The sequence below is a fragment of the Harpia harpyja genome, chromosome 12, assembly GCF_026419915.1.
Source record: "Harpia harpyja isolate bHarHar1 chromosome 12, bHarHar1 primary haplotype, whole genome shotgun sequence".
In the NCBI taxonomy this organism is placed as follows: domain Eukaryota; kingdom Metazoa; phylum Chordata; class Aves; order Accipitriformes; family Accipitridae; genus Harpia; species Harpia harpyja.
The window spans coordinates 4,777,692-4,799,786 of NC_068951.1; the positions used below are offsets into that span (position 1 = coordinate 4,777,692).

General features: G+C 51.9%; 1 protein-coding gene across 1 annotated transcript in view; it reads left to right on the forward strand.

The window, feature by feature from the left end:
• The first annotated feature begins 4,103 nt into the window (after positions 1-4,103).
• LHFPL7 (LHFPL tetraspan subfamily member 7) overlaps positions 4,104-22,095 on the forward strand; it is a 66,097-nt gene continuing 48,105 nt past the window's right edge. The window contains exons 1-2 of the mRNA XM_052803120.1: positions 4,104-4,443; positions 15,866-16,004. Coding sequence (XP_052659080.1) covers positions 4,153-4,443; positions 15,866-16,004 — 430 coding nt within the window. The 5' untranslated portion in view covers positions 4,104-4,152. The remainder of the gene's footprint in view (positions 4,444-15,865; positions 16,005-22,095) is intronic.

The following is a 22,095-nucleotide window of genomic DNA, read 5'->3' on the forward strand; positions in this document are numbered from 1 at the left end:
GCATAATAACTGACAGTCTAAAGAGAGCCCTAATACAACCAGTCTGATCCTCCAGTATACCGCACACAGATTTCTCTTTATTTCCATGTAACTGTGTGTGGTTGAAGGGTCTGTTTTGCAGATCAAGCTTTAGGTTTCAATTTATATGTTGGGGTTGAAGCAGGATGCAGTGTATTACAGGGTCCTGGTCTGCCAGGCTGCCTAAGTTGCAGTTTGTGGTAAAATTCCCAAGGGGGTCTGTATTCTGGACCTTCTTTCTGACCTTACACACTGATCTTTTTTCTACTGCCAAGCCCATAGATCCTGACTGATGTTGCTTCTTTGGTTGAGCAGTGGTAGAAGCAGGCATGTTTTCTAACAGGTTTATTTAGCGATGCATATCTGCTTCAAGCAGAGTGGGCCCTTTCATGCTGGGACACGCAGTCTCCCGAGACTGCCCTACCAGCTGCAAAGTGACAATTGCTACCATCAGTGAGGCGAGGCTGTCAGAAACCTGGCCAGCTGGCAACGTGATTTTGGGGTGGGTAAATTGTAGGCACACTTGATGAGGAAGACCTTCTATGTTGCAATTAATTTTCAAACAGCAGCTCTTCTTCCAAAAACCTCATCCAACCTGTCAAAGTCTTTGGGATAATTCAATTATCTTTGCATCGGATTCTAGATAATTGATGAAAACTCAAGCTACAAGTATGTTTGGCATGAATTACATTTCCTGGGCTGAAATTTTCTCCCCTTTTTGGGAACGTGCAGAAGGGCTGAAGCTCCAATTCACAGTTAGTCACTCGGCCTTGGAACCTGGAGATCTGAACTGGAAGCACGAGTAACATCAGGTTCTGGAGTTTTAACAGAACGTGACAGTTTAATTATCTGAGCAATCAGTTGAAATATGACTTCAGGACATAGGCTGGCCAACATTAGAGAAGCTGGGGAACACCTCCGTAAATTAAAATATTGGGGGGAAAAAAAAAAAAAAAGCCTCACTGCTGGGTGATTTTTCCCTCTCCATAGCTAGAAAAATAAACAAACTTTAATATTTGAAAATATCTACATGGGATGCTCTTGTTTGGACGGAATTAATAAAGCAGAACAAGACTTTGTTGATAGCTTGGTGTCTTTGACTCAGATAATTAATCACGAGGAACTGCTCTGCTCAATTACAGCTTTCAGAAAAACACAAATGTAACAAATCATGTTACAGGCCATTGCCATTTCTCACATCTTTGGGACAGTCTATTCATTATTTACGTGTATTTACATGATGTTGGGATTCTATCTCATATATAGACTTCTCGCTACTTTGGGAATACAAATAATAAAAACTATATGACTATGGGCTTTAACAGCCTCGATCTTACTCCAGAATCAATAATAATTTCCAAAATGTATAAGAAGTCAAAGATGCCTTTGTACAGAAACAACACTACAAGCTTAAAAATCATGTATTCCAAATATTGCCATTAGCATTGTTAAAAAATTACAGAATATTATTTCAAACAAATAATCAGACATCTTAGACGAACTTGCAAAATAAGCACTACAAATACTAATCACTAAGAATCCAAGAATTAATGGTCGGAGAGAGTGGAAAAGATGCAGCACATACATATAATGGCGCACAGCAGGATGCTGGGGAAGCTGTAAAATTGAGAAGATGCAACTGATATCATTACAGTAGGGGTGTTCCAAAACTTCAATCACAGCAGCTTCAATTACAGACCTGTACTTTTCTCTTTTTTTTTTTTTTAATGGGAAAACAAGTGGCTGCATGCACACATAAAATTCATTGCAGATTTTGTTGTGGCTGACCTCAGTCCATTAGCCTTAATGGGAACGGGAGGGTTAGTACTGGCTTCTCAACAGTGCTGAGGGCTTCAAAGAAGGGAATTATCCCACGTCCCTGGCAAAAATTAACTGATTTTTATTAAAACATTGCAATCCCTCCTTGTCTCCTTCCACTGAGCACATGCCCAAGGAGGAAGGTTTGTTCCTCTGTGCCTGGCGGCTGGGCGTAAGTAAGGGACGAGGGGTTTCTGTCTGGCTCTCAGTGGGTGGGTTAAAACTGGAACCTTGAAGTGTAATACAGAAAAAAATGGGGAAAGAAAAAAAAAAAAAAGCCTCACTCTCAGCAGAAAGAGCTGTGCCGGTGACCTGCTGCCGCCACCGATCTGTGGGCATCTGAGCTCTGGGGAAGGAGCACTGAGCAGGAGCGTAGATACGGGAAACAGAAAAGCCCTCGTAGCAGTTTCTGCAGCTTTTTCCCAGCCCTGACCCTCTGCAGGCTGTTCCTCACAGGAAGGAAGCCTTTTCTGCAGGGCTTTCGTGCCACTCTAGAATTATTCTGATTTACTGAAAACAAACCAGATCGATCGTTCCTACTTGCAGTCTGTCCAGATGGTATTGCCAGCATTGTGTGGGACTCACCTCAGATGACCTTTCTCCAATTCACAGTGTTTTTCCCAAATTCTTGGCCATTTATGGTGTCATAAATACTTGAATAAAACCAAGTTTAAAAAAAAATCTAGTTTAAAACCATATCCCGCGTTTCTCCACTTATGCTTTTTTCCCCTTTTGTTTTCCTAAATGCCTCAAAGAGTATGAGAAGTGACGCAGCACATGACAGCAGTCGGGTATGTCTGCAAACCAGGGATATCGGGAAAAGACAAGGCTGCGTGTGATTTTTGTCCCTTCACAACTTTCCTAGAAGTTACAAGAAAACAAGCATGCACAACATTTTTAAATGTAAGAAAAAGACGCCCCCCACCTCCCGAAGCTCAAACACGGTCCCCAGACAGAACTTGCTATATTTATTCCGGAGTTTTTGTCCGTGAATTCAGCTGTAAAGTGCAAATTATTTGCCCATCCCTTCCCTCTTCGGGCAGCCTCGGGGAGCTCAGCACCCCAAGTCCTGCCCGCCAGCAGTCTGGGCGCACACCAGGAGAGGGTGCCAAGCCCCCAGCTTCTGCGTTCCCAGCCTCTGCAAGGATTTCACCGGGAAAATCCCGCCCCGGCAGTCTCTGAGCCATCCCTCTGCAAGGGCTGCGATTAAAACACCAGCCAAGGCACCCCGGATTTGGAGGGAAAGCTCTTTTTTTTTTTTTTTTTGACCAAAAGCTGCCCCAATACCTTTAACTCTTGTTTCAGCGGTATGGGCAGAAAGTGCCTGAAACCCGCCTGAGGCCATTAAGGCAGGATAAATATAATTTTTTTGCGGTATTTAAAAAAGGATCTCGCTCTTTTGGTTTGCGGCTGGTGGACGTGGGTGCCGCTCGGGGGGGGACGACAGCTGGGCTTCTGGTGATGGAGAAAACCCCGTAAGGTCTGCGAGACAAAAGCATAAGACAATCAATTCATGCTGCAAAGCGACCGGGAGGTTTAGCAGCAATAAAAACCTGGCTGATCCGTGAAGTTTCAGAATGACGGTTATAAAAAAATTCATCTGCACTGGGAGGCGCAGCTTTTATACCTAAAGTAAACCCAAATTCCCGGGCAGCCGTTCTGCCTCGCTCTCCACTCTAACACTTTGGAGAAACCTACGGGATTAAAGGATAAAATGAATATCGCTCAAGCGAGCAGACCCCGAGTGAGGAAATCTTCCCAGAGAGGGGCCGCGGACCCCGGCGCGCCTCCCTGGGCTGTGCGTGCTTTTTAAACCCCCCCCCCTCGGTGACACCGGGGCTGTGAGAAATTCCCCGCAAACCCGCAACCCACCACGCGTGGCCCTGTCCGGCAGAGCCGCAGCCGCGGAGCGGCAGCATCGCCGTCTGCGGGCACCGGGGAGGGCGGGGGTGTGTTTAAAAATATTAACGCTAACGGCAGGAATAAAATGACTCTTAAATAATAAATGCCTGCAGCCGGGCAGGGAAAACGCCGTAAACCACCCCAAAACGTGGGCGCAGGTGGGGGGGGGGGGGGGCGCTCCGCCCCCCCCCCGGGACTTCCCCCCCCCTCCCCTCCCTCCCCCGCCCGCCGCGGGTGTCGCAACCGCGCCCGGCCTCAGCCGCGCCCCGCGGGGAGGGAGCCGGGGACGGGGGGGGGGGGAGCGGCGCGCAGGCAGCGCGCAGGCAGCGCGCAAGGGGCGCGGGCAGCGCTGCCGGCCCCGCCGGCCGCCCCGCGCCGCGGCGGGTGCGCGGCCGCGCTGCGGCGGCGCCGCCGATGCTGTCGGTGCCGGTGCCGGTGGCGGGGGGAGCGGGGGCGGTGCGGGGCGCGGGTTCCCTGCCCCGCCGGCGCACCATGTGCAGCGGCGTCGGTTGTTTCTGGGCTTTGCTTTCCGCCGGCCTCCTGGCCGCCTGCGCCGCCGCTTTCCTTTCCCCGGCCTGGCTGCTGCCGCCCGGTCGCGCCGCCTCCGGTTTCGGCTTGCTTTGGCGTTGCGCCGGGCCGCCCCGCGGCTGCCAAGGTTCCGCCGGTCCCGGCGGCTTCGGAGACATCCCCTCCGGTTCCTGGCAGGTGAGCGCCTCCCCTCCGCGGCGTGTGTCCCCCCTCCTCCGCCTCCCCCGGGCTCCCCGGCGTCCCCTCGGCGTGCCCCCAAGCTCCCCGGCATCCCGCATCACCTCCCCGGCGTCCCCCCCCTGCCCTTCCCCGGGCTCGCCGGCAGCCCCCATCACCTCCTCGGCATCCCCCTCCCTGCCTGCCTTGGGTTGCCCGGCGTCACCCCGTCTCCTCCCGGCATCCCCCCCGACGTGCCCCGGTCTCTCCGGCAGCCTCCCTCCCACCCCCCGTCATCTCTCCCGCATCGCCCCAGACGTGCCCCAGGCTACCCAGTTTCTCTCTGTCCTCCTTGCCGCCCTAAAGTCCCCCTGTCACCACCCCAGCATCCCCCGTTCTGACCCAGGTTCCCCAGCATCCCCTCATCCTGTCCCCCAGACCTGCCCCAGCGTCCCTGTCCTGCCCTGAGCATCCCCTGCATCCCTCATGCTGCCTGCGAGCATCCTCTGCATCCCTCCATGCTGCTCTCAAGTATCTCTTTGATCCCCTGCATCCCTCCGTGTCCTGTTCCCTGAGCATCCCCTCAGAACCCCCCGGGTGTCCCGTGGTCCCCATGGGGCCGCATCCCTCTTTGGGATGCCCGGCTGCGCTTGGGGTGATGCATGGAAACCTCCTGGGTGCCTTCGTGCCGGTGTGGTGGTCAGTGCAGCCTGAGCACGGCCATGGTGCTCGGCGTGGCCATGGCCCTGACAGTGCTGCAGGTCTGACCCGGCCACCCTGCCCTGCCGGGCCATGCCTCGCCACCGGGGCCTCAAATCCCTCCGATCTGCCCAGGCGAGCTCCTGCGTGGGTGTGCGGGAAGGAGTTGGGGGAGAAACGGGAGAGGTTTGGTGCTCCCCGGCTGGGCGTTGAACATCGCTTGCTGTCTTGAGTTTGCTGAGCGGTAGGGGAGCAGAGAGGTGGCTGAAACTGCTGCCCCTGGGACACGCGGACCCAGAAATCGAGCCTGGACATGGGGACTGCGGCCGTTCCCCCGCCCGGCCAGCCCAGGGTGATGCCCTTGCCAGGTTTTGGGAGGAAGGAGGCCAAGGCCTGTGGGGCCTGGGGTTGCTGCGGTGTCCTGGGGTGACAAAGAGCCGCCTGTCCCCGCTGGGTGTGCACGGGGACCACACAAAGCCCGGCCCCAGCATCCTGCCGCCTGCTTGCCCCTGCCCTTTCTTCCTCCTCCCCTTTCCTTTCCTTTTATTCTTAGCTTCTTACCCTGAGGTTGTGAGTGTGATTTCACTACCACTGCTCAAAACACATGAGCTTTGACTTGCTCCGGGTCACTACGTTGCAGAAACTCCAATACCAGGGCTAGATCCCCGAGAGGTCATGGCTGTACCTGGCACAATGGGTGTCAGTAGTTGAATTTCTCTGCCTGCCGTGAAGCTGTGCTGTTATCTCTCCCAGGACTCCAGGTCTGCATGCGATTGCTTAAATCCCGTCATGGTCCTTAAAATTGTCATTAAAGAGAAACATTGTGAATTGCAAAGAAAAGAACCGGCCGCATAAAATCCTTCCGATTTATATAAAAACGTGCAAAAAATGCTGTTGTTTCCGTAAGCTGGCCTTTGTTCAGACGTTTTTGCAAACATAATTCAGATAAACACTTCCAAGTAATAACAAACTTTACAGATAAGAATGAAGCTCAGCAGTGACTCATTTGAACAAGCTTCAGCTACACACAGCCTCAGCCATCTAATAGCCTCTGAAAAGACTTTAGATCCAGAATATAACGTAATGCAAAGCCTCTGAGCTCCTGAGCTTGGGCTGTGATAGGGATGAATAATGTCACGGTACTGAGTGGAGTTTACAGGGGATCTTGGTGACACATCCTTGTCTCCTTTATTAATACCACCCAAATAATTGATGAACGACAAACAGTGCAGTCTCTTTCAGGGGAAAGTGCTCCCCTACCAGCTTTCTGCCATGATGAGGATGAGAATACCTGTTGTGATGGTTATTTGATGGCGTGGAATATAATAAAATATCCCTGACAGCTTTGCTAAGGCAGGCAACAGCTTTGGCTTTTGTGCATGAGCAGCCCTCCGAACCCGCACGCCTCGGTGCTCAGGACGGGGAGAGTTGAGTGCTGTGAGCCCCGGCCGCAAGTTCAAGCAGGAGATTTTCCTTTTTGGAGAGATGGGGAAATTGTGGCTCTTTTTTCTTTGCTTGCTGAACTTGTGACATTCATTTCCAATCGTTCAAGCAATCTTGTGGGCAGCTCTTTTTTTTAAATGAAAGCCAAGAGCCCATCGTGGACGGGAGTCTAGGAGGTTTTGAAAACAGCCACCAGTGTGGCTATGGGGGGCAAAGGAAGCTAAAGCTGACGTGGGGATCAGGAGCTCTTCTAGCGTGAAGCTGGTGGTACATCTGGGGGGATGCTGATGGCACACCCAGGGAGGATGCTGAGAGCACATCTGGAGAGGATGCTGAGAGCACACCTGGGGAGGATGCTGAGAGCACACCTGGGGAGGATGCCCAGCTGCAGCGCACAGGGGGTGGGAGCAGCCTGCAGCCGGGATGTCCATCCCCAGGGAACGTTGTTCTTTTTGTTTCCTGAAATGGGTTACCGTTTCAAATGTTTCCCTGTTCAAATGTGCCGATTTGATGTAGGGGTGGGGGAGCGTTCAGCCCTGCAAATGATCGTTAATGCCAGTTGTGTGTTTGCACTTGGGGGATTATGTTAATCATGCTACAAATGATGCTTTGAATCATGTCTAGAGGTTAATTAACATGCCTTTCTTCTCTTAAGAGGGCCTTCATGTCTGTTTAGAGTTGCTGGCTTTTTTCTGCTTCCTATCATAATTACTTTGCAGCTCTGTAATATCATGGGTACCTTTAATTTAACCCTGTCAGTGCTCAGGCTGCTGGGGCTTTGCACTGTGCTCAGCATCATGATGGCTATTTGATTTTATTTGATAATAAAATATCCCTGATGCCTGGAGACGTTGTGGCCAGGCTGTCCTGTGCAGGCTGAGACCTTGCAGGAGCTGATGGAAATTGGAGAGGGTCTGGCTGGAGCCAGGCGAGGAGAGAGGATGGTGATGGTCATATTGCCCAGGGGCCACAGCCAATTTATGAGCGAGGCCCTTACACAGACAATTAGTGGAAAGGAGGATCCGTTGTGGGAGGACCTGGAGCTGTGAAGGCTGGAGAGGGGCATCCCGAGAGGTGCAGGCACTGTGGGGAGAGGGGATTGCTCTTGGGAGGCCAACTGGTAGAGCTGGGAAAAACAGGTGAGCTTTTCAGCTCTGAGCTGCTTCATCACATCTCACTACTTTTCTCTTTTTTTTTGTGCCACATCGCTGTGTGTGTATGTGCGTGCAAAATAGCGCTTTATCCTGAGCTAATTTATTTTCTCTTTCAGTGGGAGCGTTTGGCTCATGGGTTCCTGTCTCAATGCTGCACTTCGGAAGCTAGTGATGTTTCATTTCAAATTTCTATTTTTATTTTTCCAGATAGTCTCCAATTATTTTCAGGCTTTGCCAAGCATGTAATCTAAAATAACAAAAAGAAGCTGATCAGCCCATGGTATTCAGGTTAAAACCACATGGACCACTTGCCTATGAAGCCAGTGATGCCCAGCTGGGGCAGAGCACAAAATAACCTGCTCAGGACAGAGGGGGGAGGCTTTGCACAGTCCCAGGACTGCCCTGGGTGGGTCTTTCCTGGGTTTTTACCCATAGCAGGACTTGAAAAGATTCAGCGAACCTTAGTGAAAATGCACAGTAAACCTGCTTACCCTTTTATTAGAAAACATGGAAAGGTTTCATAAACCTTCATTGCCCGTTTTTCGCCGTGTCAGTTCAGCACTGGGTTCCTGATGTAATCTGAGGTTTGCCTGTTGGGGTCAGATTTGCAGGGCTACACAGCAGCCCCATTCCCAGTGAAAAAGCACGTGGGGTGCTTGTGGAGATGGGGGTATTTGGAAAGTCTGTCACTCGTTTTCTAGCACAGGCTCTGGCACAAGGGAGACCTGAGCGTTTTGGGAGTCCCTTGCCTGCAATGTGACCCAATCAGGGAGCCACGTGTGAGACTGGCTCTTGGACAGAGTCTGCTCTACCTCTGGGGACCATGTAGCAGACCAGCATGTTAATTTGGTATTATCAGGAAATCAACTTTTAGCTCCTCATCCTAAGAACTTCCCAAGAGAGCAGATCCTTCCCGGCTTACTCTGTCTACGAGTCAGTTTGATTTTTTAATTGCACTTGCACAACCTTGGCAAGAGGTATAAGTGCTCAGCAATTCTTGAAATCACTGTCTTCCTCTTTATGCATATTACCTTGCAGTAGACTTTATCTCCTTTCATTAGCCACCCGGAGTTTTTTGACCTACATTAATAGAACAGAAAATACCCAGTGTTGGGGAAACCCGTAATTCCTGGGCTCTGGCCCCATGCTTCAACGCCTGAGTAGCAAACCATAACAAGGACTCACTGACCAGTGAACCGCTCACCACTAAGCTGGGCTGAAATGGGTGCCGAGACAGGACCGGCTTACGGGTGGACCGTGGAAGGTCAAGTTGATTGAAAATACAGACAGGCTGCTCTCGGGATTAATTCTGTCAACTCTGCTCTCAATGGGAGATGGAAGCTGCTTTGCTTAAACAAAGGCACAGAGAGGTGGGTATTAGCCGTGGCATCGCTGCTTGGGCTGCGGGGCCAGAGGCTGGGTAGCAGCCGGGGCTTAGCTGCAACGTGGCTGCTCATGACAGTCATGACCGGTTCACGCTGGGTCGCCTGCCCACAAACCTTCCTGACAAACAGCGAGTCCTGAACCCTGTGCCTTGGGAAGGGCATCATCTGGGAGCATCAGAGACATTTTGGGCTGAACGTTGCGTTTCCTCTTTGTAGGGCCCAGGGCAATGTCTGGCACAGGGTGGCGGGGGCACAGCAGGGACATTTTGACGGTGGGACATTCCCTCCATCCTCTTGAAGCTGCAAGTCCCACTCCCTTCAGGCTCCTTTCCACTGGCTTTGTAAGGAAAAGCCAGATGGGAGAGCTTTTGTGACCTCTGGGGCGTTCCCTGGCCCAGGACGATGAGCCCAGCTTTGCCGCCAGTGCCGGGAAAGGGCTTATTCCACGGAAGGATAATAACAGAGTGCGGGTAAGGTCTGATCCGGTACCCAGCGACAGTGCACTGCTTGCTGCCTAATTAAAATTTCATTAAGTTGGTTCGCATCCCTTGATGGAGGTCACAGGCACACCATTGATGTGCTAATGTCTTACTTTTTCCCTTTTTTTTCTCTCTTCCACCACTATCCATCATCCTCTTAGATAAAGCAGTGCCATTAGGAGCTGCTTTCCAGCGTCCCCAGATGCAATGGCACTGGAAGAAAGACAGCTGTAATTCATCAGACATATTATCTGTCTCTTATTTTCTCCCTAATTAAAAAAACACTTTTTTTTTTTCTTGAATCGGTTTGGGCATTAGCCCCTCTGGTGTTTGTGTTGAATACCCTGACTAGCTTGAAAGTGGGAAAGTTACCTGGAAGGCCAGGACTGGCCAAGCTGTGCCTTAGTGGGGGCGGTTTGCTGAATTTTGTGCGTGAGCAGCTAAATCTGGGCTCGGGAGAAGTACCCCCCTATGCATGCTGTGGTGCTGGCAGGTCCCCATCAACCAAATCCTTCATTTGGAGGGGAAGAAATGAGGACTGGAGCCTCATTGCCTCCTCTGCATCCCTGTGCCCCAGCCCAAACCACCCCAGCTCAGGGGACTCTGAGACATCAGCCACCTCCCCGGCAGCATCACGCCTGGGGCTCTGCGTTACTGCCGGGCTGGTTTGGGGAGGTTGGACCCGCTCCCACCATTCCCATTGGATAACACCAGGCACTTCCCAGCGCTGCTGGGCAGGGGATAGCATCTGCATGGGAGCAGGATGGAGAGGGAAGATCAAACAGGAAGGAGAAAGCTCTCAGATGGTGCCAAAAGGAAGGTAATTGCTGGGGAGGAGAAGATGAGGACGTGTGGGATCCTCTTCCTGGCCGTCGCTTTAATGCCGACCAGATGGCGGATGTTTGTTTCTGTGACTTGTGTGGGGGAAATATGAACAAGCTGCGAGGCTTGATCCACCCACCCCTGTGCACGCAGCATCTCCTGCAGAGGCAAGGCGCCTCTGTTGTGCCCAGGTGGGTATTCCTGGTTTTTACCAAGATCTCTTGCACTTTAGCCCAAGGAGAAGGCACTGCTGTTTCGGGTGCAGGGCAGTCGCGCCCAGTGTGGTGTGGGTGAAAGCAGGGGTTTTAGAGTCCAGTGCAAAACTCATGGGAAGCCTTGGAAGGAGCAAAGGACTGGGTGGCCACGTGGTGCCAGTGGCAGCGACTCGTGGGGTGCAGGGGCATGTGGAGACCCTGTCGGGCGCTGGGATGGAGGGAAGTCCACTTTGCTGCTCCAGCACTGCTGCTGCCCTGCAGATAAGATACCAGTCTGAGTATTTGCACCGATCCTTTCTAGCCCTCTTTATTTGCCTTCCAGTAGGCGGTGGTGACCGCTCCTCCTCTGCCAGGAGCCTGGCCAGGAGCATCGCAAGCCACGCAGCAGGGCCAGACCCAGCTGCCAACATCTGCATCCACTTCCCGGCATCAGCCCTAGTGTGGCCTCCTGGGTCCTTGCCAGCACTGCTGCAAATCCCAAACCCCAGGTCCCCACTCAGCACCTCTGTCCAGCGCTGATTTGTTTTCTTAACAAGGTTAAAAACCCTGGTGTCCATTCAGTTTCTGCCTCTCCAGGTACAGCACTATCCAGTTTAACCCCAAAACATATTCCCTAAATGAATATTTAATCACGCAGAGCTCTGATGGGAAGGGACCAAATGTAAAAAAAGTAAATGGTTTGATTAATTTTGCCTCCTCTTCTCTTACAGTTGCTTTTACAGCCAGTTTTTCCCCAGCTCCTTCAAGGTTTCTCAGACCTTTTCTGCCTCAACAGATACCCCCAGAAAGCCAGACACACTGTGACCTTCATTCTTTCTTTTCCTCACTTAGCCTGTGGCTTTATTTCCTCATTATTTAGGGTATTTATTTTCTGTCCCCATTTGCAAAGGTGCTTAAGCATTTGAGCAGGTCTGAAATACCCAAGCAGTCTGTAACCTTGCCTTCAGCCTACTGCTCTGGGTACCATGGGGCCCATCCGGGATGGCAGCTGTTGAGGGTGGTCAAGTTCCAATTAATAAATTGCATTAATAAACTAATGTGCATCATGGTGTGACCCAGTGCACAGGATGCGATGGCAGGAGCTTTGCCAACATGGTTTATCTCCGCCAAGCCAAACCCCGGGTACCATTTCTCAGCACTAACTCATTGGAGCAGACAGTTTTTTCTCCCTTTGCCCTTTTCACTTTAAACTGTAAAGACCATGGATGCTGCCTTCAAAAGATGGGTTAACTTTTTTAAAATTTTCATTAGGGATATTAAGTGATTCTTCCCAGCATGGTCATTGTGTGACATTTTGGGTTTTTTGGTGAATGGAAACACATCTTCAGCAGATTTATTGCGTAGTGAATGGCACAGCCATGGTGCATGTCAGACCTGTAAAATATTAAAATAATGGGTAGGGGATTGTTGTTAATCGGAATTTACTACACTACATAAAGGCATATTTACAGTCCCACCAGGGGACTATTAATTTGTTTGGGGATAAACAATTAATCTCCCTGGGAGTGGGAGCAGAAAATCTGACATGGTTTTATGTCTCTTCCCAGCGTGGCAGAGGCAGGAGAGCTCACAGCCCTGGGCTGCCGGGCTCCCCGGGGGGGTCTCCTCTGCCGCGGGTCTGTGATGCCTGGGGAGAGGCAGCCCACCGGGCAGCAAGGTCCCACTTCTCCCTGGCCAGTTTTGCACTGGGAGCTGTGCTCTCTGCTGTGATGAATGGGCTTTTTCCTGCCCCTGCCTGAGCTGGGGTCTCACAGACAGCCTCGATGCATCCCGTTTGTTAGCTCCCCCTCCGTCTATTTTTGGGTTTCAGCTTTTGCATCCTGTTTCCTGCATCCTCTCCTTTCTGCTCAAGATGCAACAGGCACAAACAGGGAGGAGAGAGGGAGGTGCTGTGCAGTTGGAAAGAGAAGGGGGTTGGCTGCTACTGCTTGGTACCTTTGCTCCATGGACTTCTTCAAACTTGAGCCTTATTATTTTTCTTCGGAAGCGGCTGTTTGATCTGCAAGTGCGACTCCAGTACAGGGCAGGAGCTCTTGAGATAATTCCCAGCCAAGTCCCTGGAAAGGTTATGACAAAGCAAAATTTCTGGTTTACAAAAGCATATCCAGTGTTTCGGCAGGTAACGCCAGCATGTTAGGGAAAGAAGTTCGTGCCTTGTGTTCAAGCAGCTCTGGCCACGGTGTACCAGCGTAATGTAGGAGCCAGACTAAGACTGCCAGCTTGCAGCAGGGTCTCTTGCAATCTGCCTTGAAGTGCCCTGTGCCTTTCCCTATTGCCACCTATTTTGGGGCAGCTGCGCCACTGCCATCCCTTGTGCTCCACAGCAATCTGCTCAGCTGCGTTACTCCTTCTGCCCCCAGAGCTGCCTGGCAGCCGGCCAGTGGCTCAGCATTTCTGGCCCACATGGCAGAAAACAAACCTCACCATTTACCTACGCCTTTTGCCCACGTGAATTTTAACACATTTATTCAAAATGAGACCTTAGTTCCCTTTACCAAGGCCTGACTGGATTTGGTCATTTTTTGGCCAACACTGTGCGCATCAGGGTGCTGCCAGCCCCGGGACCCTGCAGTCTTGCTGCCGCCTGTATGAACCTTGATGGCAGGACCCGAACCAGACCCAACTCTTCTTTCAGTGTAACGCTCACCTGCACCCATCCTGTTTGTGCCTTTTTTCTTGGCGCTATGTCCTGAAAAACATCTTTGCACCTTTCTCCAGGGATTAGCAGTCTGAGTGGCTCATAGGTTGTTTCCAGCAGGAGCTGCGAGTTTTTAGGGGATTTCCACTACCATAATTAAGAAGAACCTAGATCATTAAAAATAATATGCTTCACACGAAAGAGGAACCAGCCTGCTTCATAAGACCCCTTTCTGCTGAAAAATTCATCGCTTTAAATAATTAATGGTCCTCGCAAAGGAGGATGGTTTTGCATGTTGCCGGGTGGAAGGTGAAATTCAGATGCTGGGCAGAGTAATCCTGGTTTTTTTTTATGAGTCCATATTTCCTTGCCTTGGTGCTGCCCTGGGAGTGGTGGGGAGCAAGGGCTGCGGCCGCTCTCCCCGTGAGGTTCTGCGCTGGGAGGGTGTCTGTGCCATGGGGTTGCCCATCCCACCCCAAACCCCATGGATCCCTCCCGGAGTACGAATGGGGCAAGGGGCTGGTCCCTCATCTCTTTTGCCCTGAAGCAGCACTTGTCTCTTTGGTTCTCAGTGGCTTGGAAGGCACCGGAGAGGAGCAGATACCCTGCTTCCACAGTCCCTGCCAAAACAGCCTCTCCATTTCTCTCGGTAGCTGTTTGCACAGCCGTGCCTTTTACATTGCATGTCAGGAATTAATTTATTGCCAGGACAGCATTTGCATTGCTTGTGCGGTGCATAAATAGGCTATAAATAAGATGCTGATTTCTAATCACTACACAACACCCGGGGAAGCGCTCGCACCAGGGTGTCAGGGTGGTGCCCATGGTCCCCTGGCCCATCCCTCGCCAGCACCAGTGTGTCCCTTCTTGGAGTGGCTGCAGCTTCTGGGCAGGACCGTGCAGGCAGTGGCTCTGCCACCACAGCACCAGCCAGTCCATCTGCTAAAAACCAGCTCAGCAGTAATTAACACAGGTAGATGTAGGGCAGTGACAGACCCGTGGGGCAGCACCACTAGTGCTGGAGGGGTTTTTTTAGCTGCTTGGACTGCCTGTAGCCATCACAGGGTAAACCCAATTCATCTTCCTCCCCTCCAGCCTGCCTGTGGTTCCTGCAGCATAACTTTCATTTAGTAGATTATTTACTCCTCATTTGTAACCTCTTGGGTGAGGGGGGCCAAATGGAAACATGTATTGGGTTTGTTCCTATAGTAAACCATGGTTGTCCAAAAGCTCAACTATAGGGGGGGAAGTAAAAAAGGAAAATTGTGCATTTCTAACCAGAACGTCTCACCAGGGCGAGAGGGCTAGACAAGGGCAGGTGGAGCTGGGATCTGAGCTCTTTAGGGCAGCCCCCCCCAGGTTATGAAAATGAGGCTTGTTAGAAAAATGGGGACAAGACCTGTCTTACAGCTGGACCGCTTTAGGGAGCCAAGAGGCAGACATTACTGCAGGGTGACTCACCAAAGCCAGAAGCATTTCATGGAATTTGCCGTGAAATGTTGTGAAATGACAGGACTTGGCATGGCTGCCACAATGCCAGGACCGAGGTGCCCTCGCACTGTTTGAAGGCTGCCACGAGCTGAGTGCTGGAGGAGGAGGCACCCATCATGGGTCCCCCCACCACCCCTGGCCACGCTATGCCCCTGGCTGGGCTGGCACATGTCCCCACCAGTACGGGGACCACCTCGCTGCCAGTGCCATCCTGTTGGCAGAGGTGGAAACGTCACCTGCAGTGGGGGCAGAAACAGCAACAGTGCAGCAATCAGGTACCCCTACCCAAGGGCAAGCTGATTTTGCCATAAATTAGTGCTTTTCCCAGTTTTAGATGCTGATGCAGTTTGCATCTTACTGCCAGAATATTAAATAGCAAAACTGCTTCTGTCCCGACCAGGTGATGGCGGGGGACAGGCTGCTTGTGCTGGCCTCCCCTTTCACTGCCCCTCCGCACTGTGCCAGCCCCCAGGGAAAACACTGCCCACCAGGCACTCCTATAGCCTCCGGCACCCCAAAGCATCATCCCACAGCGTGAGCTGGGTTTGAATACCAGCCCCAAACGACCCAATTTTGTTGCAAAAGACGCTAAATCAAAGACGTGGCCACTGCAGGGAAAAGCTGGTGGGGCTGCTGGAGGTGAGCTGGGCTAGCGGGTGGGAGCAGCCTGCTGTGTCGGCAGAAGCTGGCTGCAATGAAACCTGTGCAGCAGCAGGTTCCCCGCTGTGGAGCATCATTGGCAAAATACCTTCTAATTGCCAGGCTTGCAGGGGTAGGCGCCGTCATGAGATATGTTTCAGCTCTCAGTGGGGGCACTGACACGCGTTGCAGGCATCTAATGGCACTTGTGTTAGTGACATAGCCCTTCATGCATGTAATACATTTGCTATTATCACCATAGCCCGAATGCTAATAACCCCTGGGACCAGGTGATGGGTGAACCATGGACTCAGGACTTAACAGTGAACTTAAGCAACAGAAGGTGGAAGGGAAAAGGTGGGAGAAGCTGCCCACGATGGGGCTCCACTTCTCACTTCAAGAGGGAGAATTTGTGGGGAGGTGTCACGGGGACAGTGGTGGGGTATCACCTCACTGACAGCCCTGCGTGTCCTTTCAGACGAGCGCCGTGCTGTGTGCGGGTGGCTGTGCCCTGCTGGCTCTCAGCTCGCTGCTGGCCATCGTCGCCGTCCTGCTGCCCGGTGGAGCCTGTGAGAGGCGAGTCTGCACCCTGGCCGGCTACATGCAGACAGCAGCAGGCAAGTGACGGGGACTTTGCTCTTTGGGGTGGAAAGATGGGGTTTCCTCGGTGTGCTGCCCAGCCATTCACAGCATCCTGGATCTCAGCAGCAAGAGGTGCTTGTAAACCCCAACCAATGCTGGGAGAAAAGAGAGCGGCCCTTTGCTTTAGCAATTGCCTCCTGCATCCATGCTTATAAAGTCTATTGAAAATCACCTCTGCCCAATATACAGGTCTGTGGCAGAGAGCCTGGGCTGCAGGTCCGGCTCACTACCCCCTGCTCACGGTGTTGTGTAGGGCAGGGGACCATGGCGAGCAGTGGAGACCAGGCTGTCTGCTGGCAGGGTGCTGCTGCACCTCCTGGGGTCTAGTATTTGCCTTCTGCGAAGTTTGCAGTCCCATTTGGGCCATCTTTGCAATTAAACCTCTGGAGGGCATTTCCCTCTCTGAGCCTTACACCCAAGACAGGCTTTTGCCCACCCTGTCCCACATCTCCCCCTTGGCCTTCCTGGGCAGCCCACTTGATGCTACATTATCATAGAATCATTTAGGTTGGAAAAGACCTTCAAGATCATCAAGTCCAACCTATCTTATATTTCCATTGCAACTGCTTATATTTCTGCCTTTGAGAAGTGCTAATGCAGAGGGGAGGAGGCAGGCAGTTGGGGAAGGTCCATCCCCAACCTGTGCTCCCTGTGGAGGAACAAAGCCCACCCGAGACTGGTCTCCACTGCAGGGAGCCACGTCTCCAGGAGCTGAAGTGTTGGACTAAACAACCCCAACTGGACACGAGCCATGACAGGAGATTAAACCGCCCGTTCATGTCTGTGCCTGAGAATAAACTCCTTTCCTTGGAGAAATCCTTAGGGCCAGCCAGGCTTCGTTATCTGCCTGGCAGCATTCAAGCGGCTTTTGGGGGAAATCCTGTTACGCGCTCTCCTCACCAGGGCTCATCCCACAGGAGCCGATTTGGGAACAGATGGAGGGGCCTAGCCTGTTAGCCACAGCTGCTCCAGCTCAGCCAGGCTGTGGGTCCATAGAGGCGGCTGCTCATGCCGGTGTCCCATCACTAGTGACTGATGCATCCCTTGGAAGCCACAATTTGGGGATTCCCCTCACCCATGGTGACTGTGGTCAACGCATCCCCTGGGTGCAGGACATGGGCTGGAGGAGCCCCATGCCAGCAGGTCTCAGCCCCAGTCCAGGGATAGCGGGGGTCACAGCGAGGTGGCTCAGGGTGCCCTTGCAGGTGGTCTCCCATGCCGGGGATAAATGGGATGGAAGGGGTTAACCTTGCAATTACCTTTGCCCAGGGAGGAGGGTGGCACATCCCTGCTGGTCTGGCTCTGCAAGGAGAGACAAGCAGGTACAAAGCAAGGGATTAGGAAGAGTCCCTGGAAAGGAAACCCACTGTGGCAGATAAATACAAATGAGGTGCTCTGAGGGGTTTTGGTAATATTGAACAGGCTGTAAATAAACTGTAGGCTCTAAGCGTTATTGACAAATGAAAATTTACTGGGTACGTTCGAGCAAGCTAATGGGTTGCTTTAAACCCTGGCGGTGCCTTGCTAAGCATTTTGTATTGCGCTTTTTAATTTTGGTTCGCTGTGGATTAATTCCTATTCAGAGCCAGGCAGCCCTGAGTCAACAGAATTAAATGGTTTAATGTATTTGGATTTAGAAGTGCTGCCCACCCCCCCCAATTTCTCTCCCTGTTCCTCCTCTGCCCCAGGAGTAAGCTCTTCATTAGAGATCAACTGCGCCAGGTGACAGCAAGAGAAACTCCTCCCCCAAAATCACATTATCTCATAGAGAAAAGCAGGGATTTTAGGGTAGATGAATTTATATGGGAGAGAAGGAAAGCAGAGCAAGCCCATGAGGTTTTGTAGAGCAGCTTTCTGATGGGGGGCAGGCAGCTCTGCTGGGGAACCCCCTATAAAACCACCATGATATGAGGGCAGAGCAGTGGGAGGGAGGAGGTGGCCACATTTCTCCCAAACTCCAGGTTTCCCTGAAGCCCAGCAGGTCCCACAGGCACCTTCCCTCTACCTGCCCTGATATTCCCCCCCGCCCAAATCCAAATTTTGCTCTCATTTTCTGATCCCACAAAAACAACTCAATATATTTTGCGGAGCACCAAAGACACAAGTAAATAAGCTTAATACTATAAAACATTCAATCAGGCAATCTAATTTCCTAGTAAAGAGCCAGGTGCATTCAGCCAGGAGCATGAAGCATGCCATAAAGTGCATGAGCAGAGGCACCAGCAGAGCCAGAATCAGTCCCCACAGGCTCTGCACTGTATCAGACAGATGCCCCAAGCCACACTCTCATAAATCCAGGTGCAGAGGCCAAGCTGAACCAAAAAAAGACCCAATCCTGAGAGCAGCCACACAGCAAAGGGCAGTCAGGGTCAAGCTGTCTTTAACACTTTCCTGCTATTTTTTTAAAGATCCAAGTTGTGCCTTTTCTACCCCCAGAAGGAAGGAAGACAGAAACCTCATGCAGATAGAGCAGAGCATTAATTGCAGACACAGACATACCATCAGGGTTCAGAGCTGGGCTAATTGCCACCATGCGTTGAACACATGATTCCTGATGCCTGGCATCCACCCCTTAGAAAAAACCCAATATATCCACAGAAATGACAAGAGGATGATCCCTAATAAAAGAGTAAACGAGCAGCAGGAAGAGGGGGAAGGATAAAAAAACATAACATTCGCTCAGCTCTCACACCCTACAAGCAAAGTCAAAGCTGCCCCTTAGAGGTTAGAGATGAGGCTCACTTCCTAAACATGGTGCCAGCTTATTAAAATTAAATTTCTGCTATACCCCCTCCCAAACCTGCATAGCAGCACCTCCAGAAAGGGTGAGGTAGCCAAGCTGGCCCCATTTATGCGTGGGTCAGCAGGGCAGCCCCAATCCCCAGCTGCAGCCCATCACTGCTGATAGAGAGGGGCCCCAGGGCTAACTCCAGGGTCAGGGAGTACAAATGGGTGTACGGCTGAAGTCCTGCCAGTCATTTTTCAGCAAAAGCCTCTTTGCTGGCATTTTAAAAATAGGAGTTAATTCCAGGGAGAAATGTCTCCTGCTGTGTGGGGCTGTAAGGGAAGGGTAGGGGATGTTCTCTGGGGCTGGCTGTGCCTGTACAACCTCTCTGGTGGCTTCCAGGTGCTGTGCCAGGGGCTTGCGGTTTATAGCTGGACATTACGGTTTATCTCTGCAAAGCTCTCAGACCAGTTTTTGAGCGACTGCCAGTGGCGAAGCTGCTGGAAGGAGCATGGGACCATCAGTGTCTCAGGCACTGGCTTCACCCACGGGCACCTGTCAGTGATGCCCTGGGGAGTCCCGAGGCCCCACTCCAAGCCGTCGCAGCTCACACAGTCCCCAGCACCGTCACTGCATTAGAGGAGTGTCCTGAAGGCTGGGGGCTGCCAAGAGCCAAAGCAGCCTCTGCCAGGTTTCCAGCATGGACCGTGTCTGCTCCCCAGCCCAGGAGCATCTGCGCTCCCATGGGAATAGCCTTTCCAGGGGAGGAAGGCTCCCTACCAGTGGAAACTGAGATTGCAACTGAGGCTGAGTAAACCCCATCAAACAGCAAATCCGGGCAGCTTTCTGCTTTTGGGGCTTGTGGGACTGAGGGAAGGATTATGGGTCTGCTGTTGGATTAAGCTGCTGGCAACCAGGCTCTGGCACCAAAGCGGATTGCATCTGCTGCTTAGGAAAAGCAACAAGTTTTCACAGGCAGGCAGCAGGGACTAGCAGCCTCCCTCCACAGCTCCTTTTGCTACCCTAAAAGCCTCAATAAAAACCAGGATTGTGTTGCTTTTTGGAAGCTTTTCACCATGTGTTTTTCAGGCAAAGGGCTCTTGCTTTGCTGGTGAGTGGTAGCCGATCCATCAGTGGTTAGTAACTGGATGCACCCCCAGCCGCCCCACGGCTGCTGATGCTTTCTCTGGTTTCTGAGACATACCTGTGAAGCAGCCTGACAGGAGGAGGCTGCAGAGCTTTGCACCTCTTCGAGGGCACAGGCACAGTTGAGCAATAGGGTAGCCTTTAGGGAAAGGTTTGCTTTCACCCCACGCTGCTCTCTGTCTAATCCTACCACCATCAACTCACTGCTGAAGACAAACCCAGTGCTGAGGGCAAATGATCCTGAACTGCCTGTGCCTTTCTAAGGCTCTTTTGGTTTCAAAGAGCAATTTCCCAACATCGCTGTGACAGAATCAGAACAGTTATAAGACTCCAGTAAGACAGGCAGAAACCCCCAGTTCTGCAATTCCCTTTTACTTAGCTGCACTTTAATCCCAAATTTCATGGTAGTCCCAAGAGCTTCTTCCTGCAAAATTTGATTGCATTCTGCAGCCAAGATCCCTCTTGCTGGCAGAAGCATGGTGACATTACAGAGACGGCTTCAGCTTTTGATTAGTTAAGCAGCAAAGCAAAGTGTAGGAGACCTTGTGCTTTTTGAAGTAGCCTGTGATTACTTAAGACATTGATCATCAGGTGAGAACACATAAAGAGGGAGAATTGTTCATTTTCAGATCAGTGTGAATCTTTTAAATGCATTGAGTCCGAAGGACTGAAAATCAACCCAGATTAAAATGGGCTGTGCCATTCCCAAGGGAATGCTGCAGGATGGCTGGGAGGTTTGCCCCAGCCTTGGGATGCAGGCACGTGCTGGGGGGCAGCACAGAGAGGGCAGGTTCCTGGACAGGAGGCTGGCCCAGTGCCTGTGTCACAGTATTATTTAGGAAGGCAGCATGTGGTCACTGCCCGCATTGTGCCTCCCGTCCCGCCCTGCATCTCGGCCCACCTTTGGGATCGATGGTGCCCTGTTTTTCCCAGCTTGTGCAGGCTCTGAATGGCAAACAGCACTGTCATCCACGTCCGTATTGATTCCTCAGACTAATATTGATTAGCCTGGTGACATATAGGTAATGTGTAATCAGTAACTTAGATAAAAATAGCACCAAGAGGGTGTACAACCAAGCTGCCTGGGTACTCCGACCTTTGCTAGCATCTCCTTGGTGGCAGCAAATAGAGGGGTCGTGGCTGCCTGGTAATTGCTGGCCTGCTATTAAAAACACTGTGAAAGTCTCCCCTTCCCTGCTGCCATCACTACCATGCAAGGTGGTTTTGGAGTGCTGCCTGACGGGGTCTCTGATAACTGGGCAGCCCTGGAACTGTTGCCATGACTCAGGAAAGTGCAGCTCTGCTTGCCTTCCTGTGTTTTGCTCTGTAGCTCAAGTGCTGCATTTTTAGGGCCAAAAGATGCTTTGAGGTGACAGAGCTTCACTTACATCAGTGCACGTGGCCAGTCTGCACCCACAGCAGTTGCCTGCAAGGTCTCAGATCCCTCCCGTCCTGCCCCTCACCAGGAAATCATGATTGAAATAATGGCCTGGGGAAGGCACTCTGCCAAACATCACCTTCCAATGCACTAAAGGACTTGTGGCACCAGCAGCTGTTGGGGATGCTGGAGAGCAATGTCCGAGGATGTTGCAGGAGCCACTGGACAGTGGGGACATGCCCACTGCTCCAGGGGTGCAGGCAGTGTCACAGCATGGCCCCTGCAGCACCTCTTTGAGGAGACATAAATGGAGCAGACATCTGCTCAAGGCAGGGGACAGTTTGGGGTTGGGTGGCCAACACTGCAACCAATATTAAAAACATTCAGGAATGGCCGAGGAGACAAGGGTCTGAGCCGATTCCAGACCTTTCCCACAGTGCAGCCTTTCCCACCCCCTCCCACGCAGTCCGGGCTGGGGGCTGACCTGCAGCCGGTTTCCTGATGGGCATTTTTGTGGGCACAGTGCCTGGGAGCCCCAACCTGTTGACACCGAGGGTTGTTTTTCAGAAGACAGCCCTGGGATTTGGAAGAGGAACTTGGCAGCGGAGGCAGCGGGGGAGCAGCGCCCTGTTGTCCAGGCATTGAATTGATTTAAAATCACCCAAAGCTTCCCCCATCCCTGTTTTAGAAATAGCATCTTGGCTTTTATCACAGAGCCCATGTGGTCCCTCTTCTTGTGGGGCTTGAAAAATGTGTTCAGGCCTGATGCAGTGACACTGCTGGCTCTGTTCGATCACCAGAGCAGTATTAACAAATT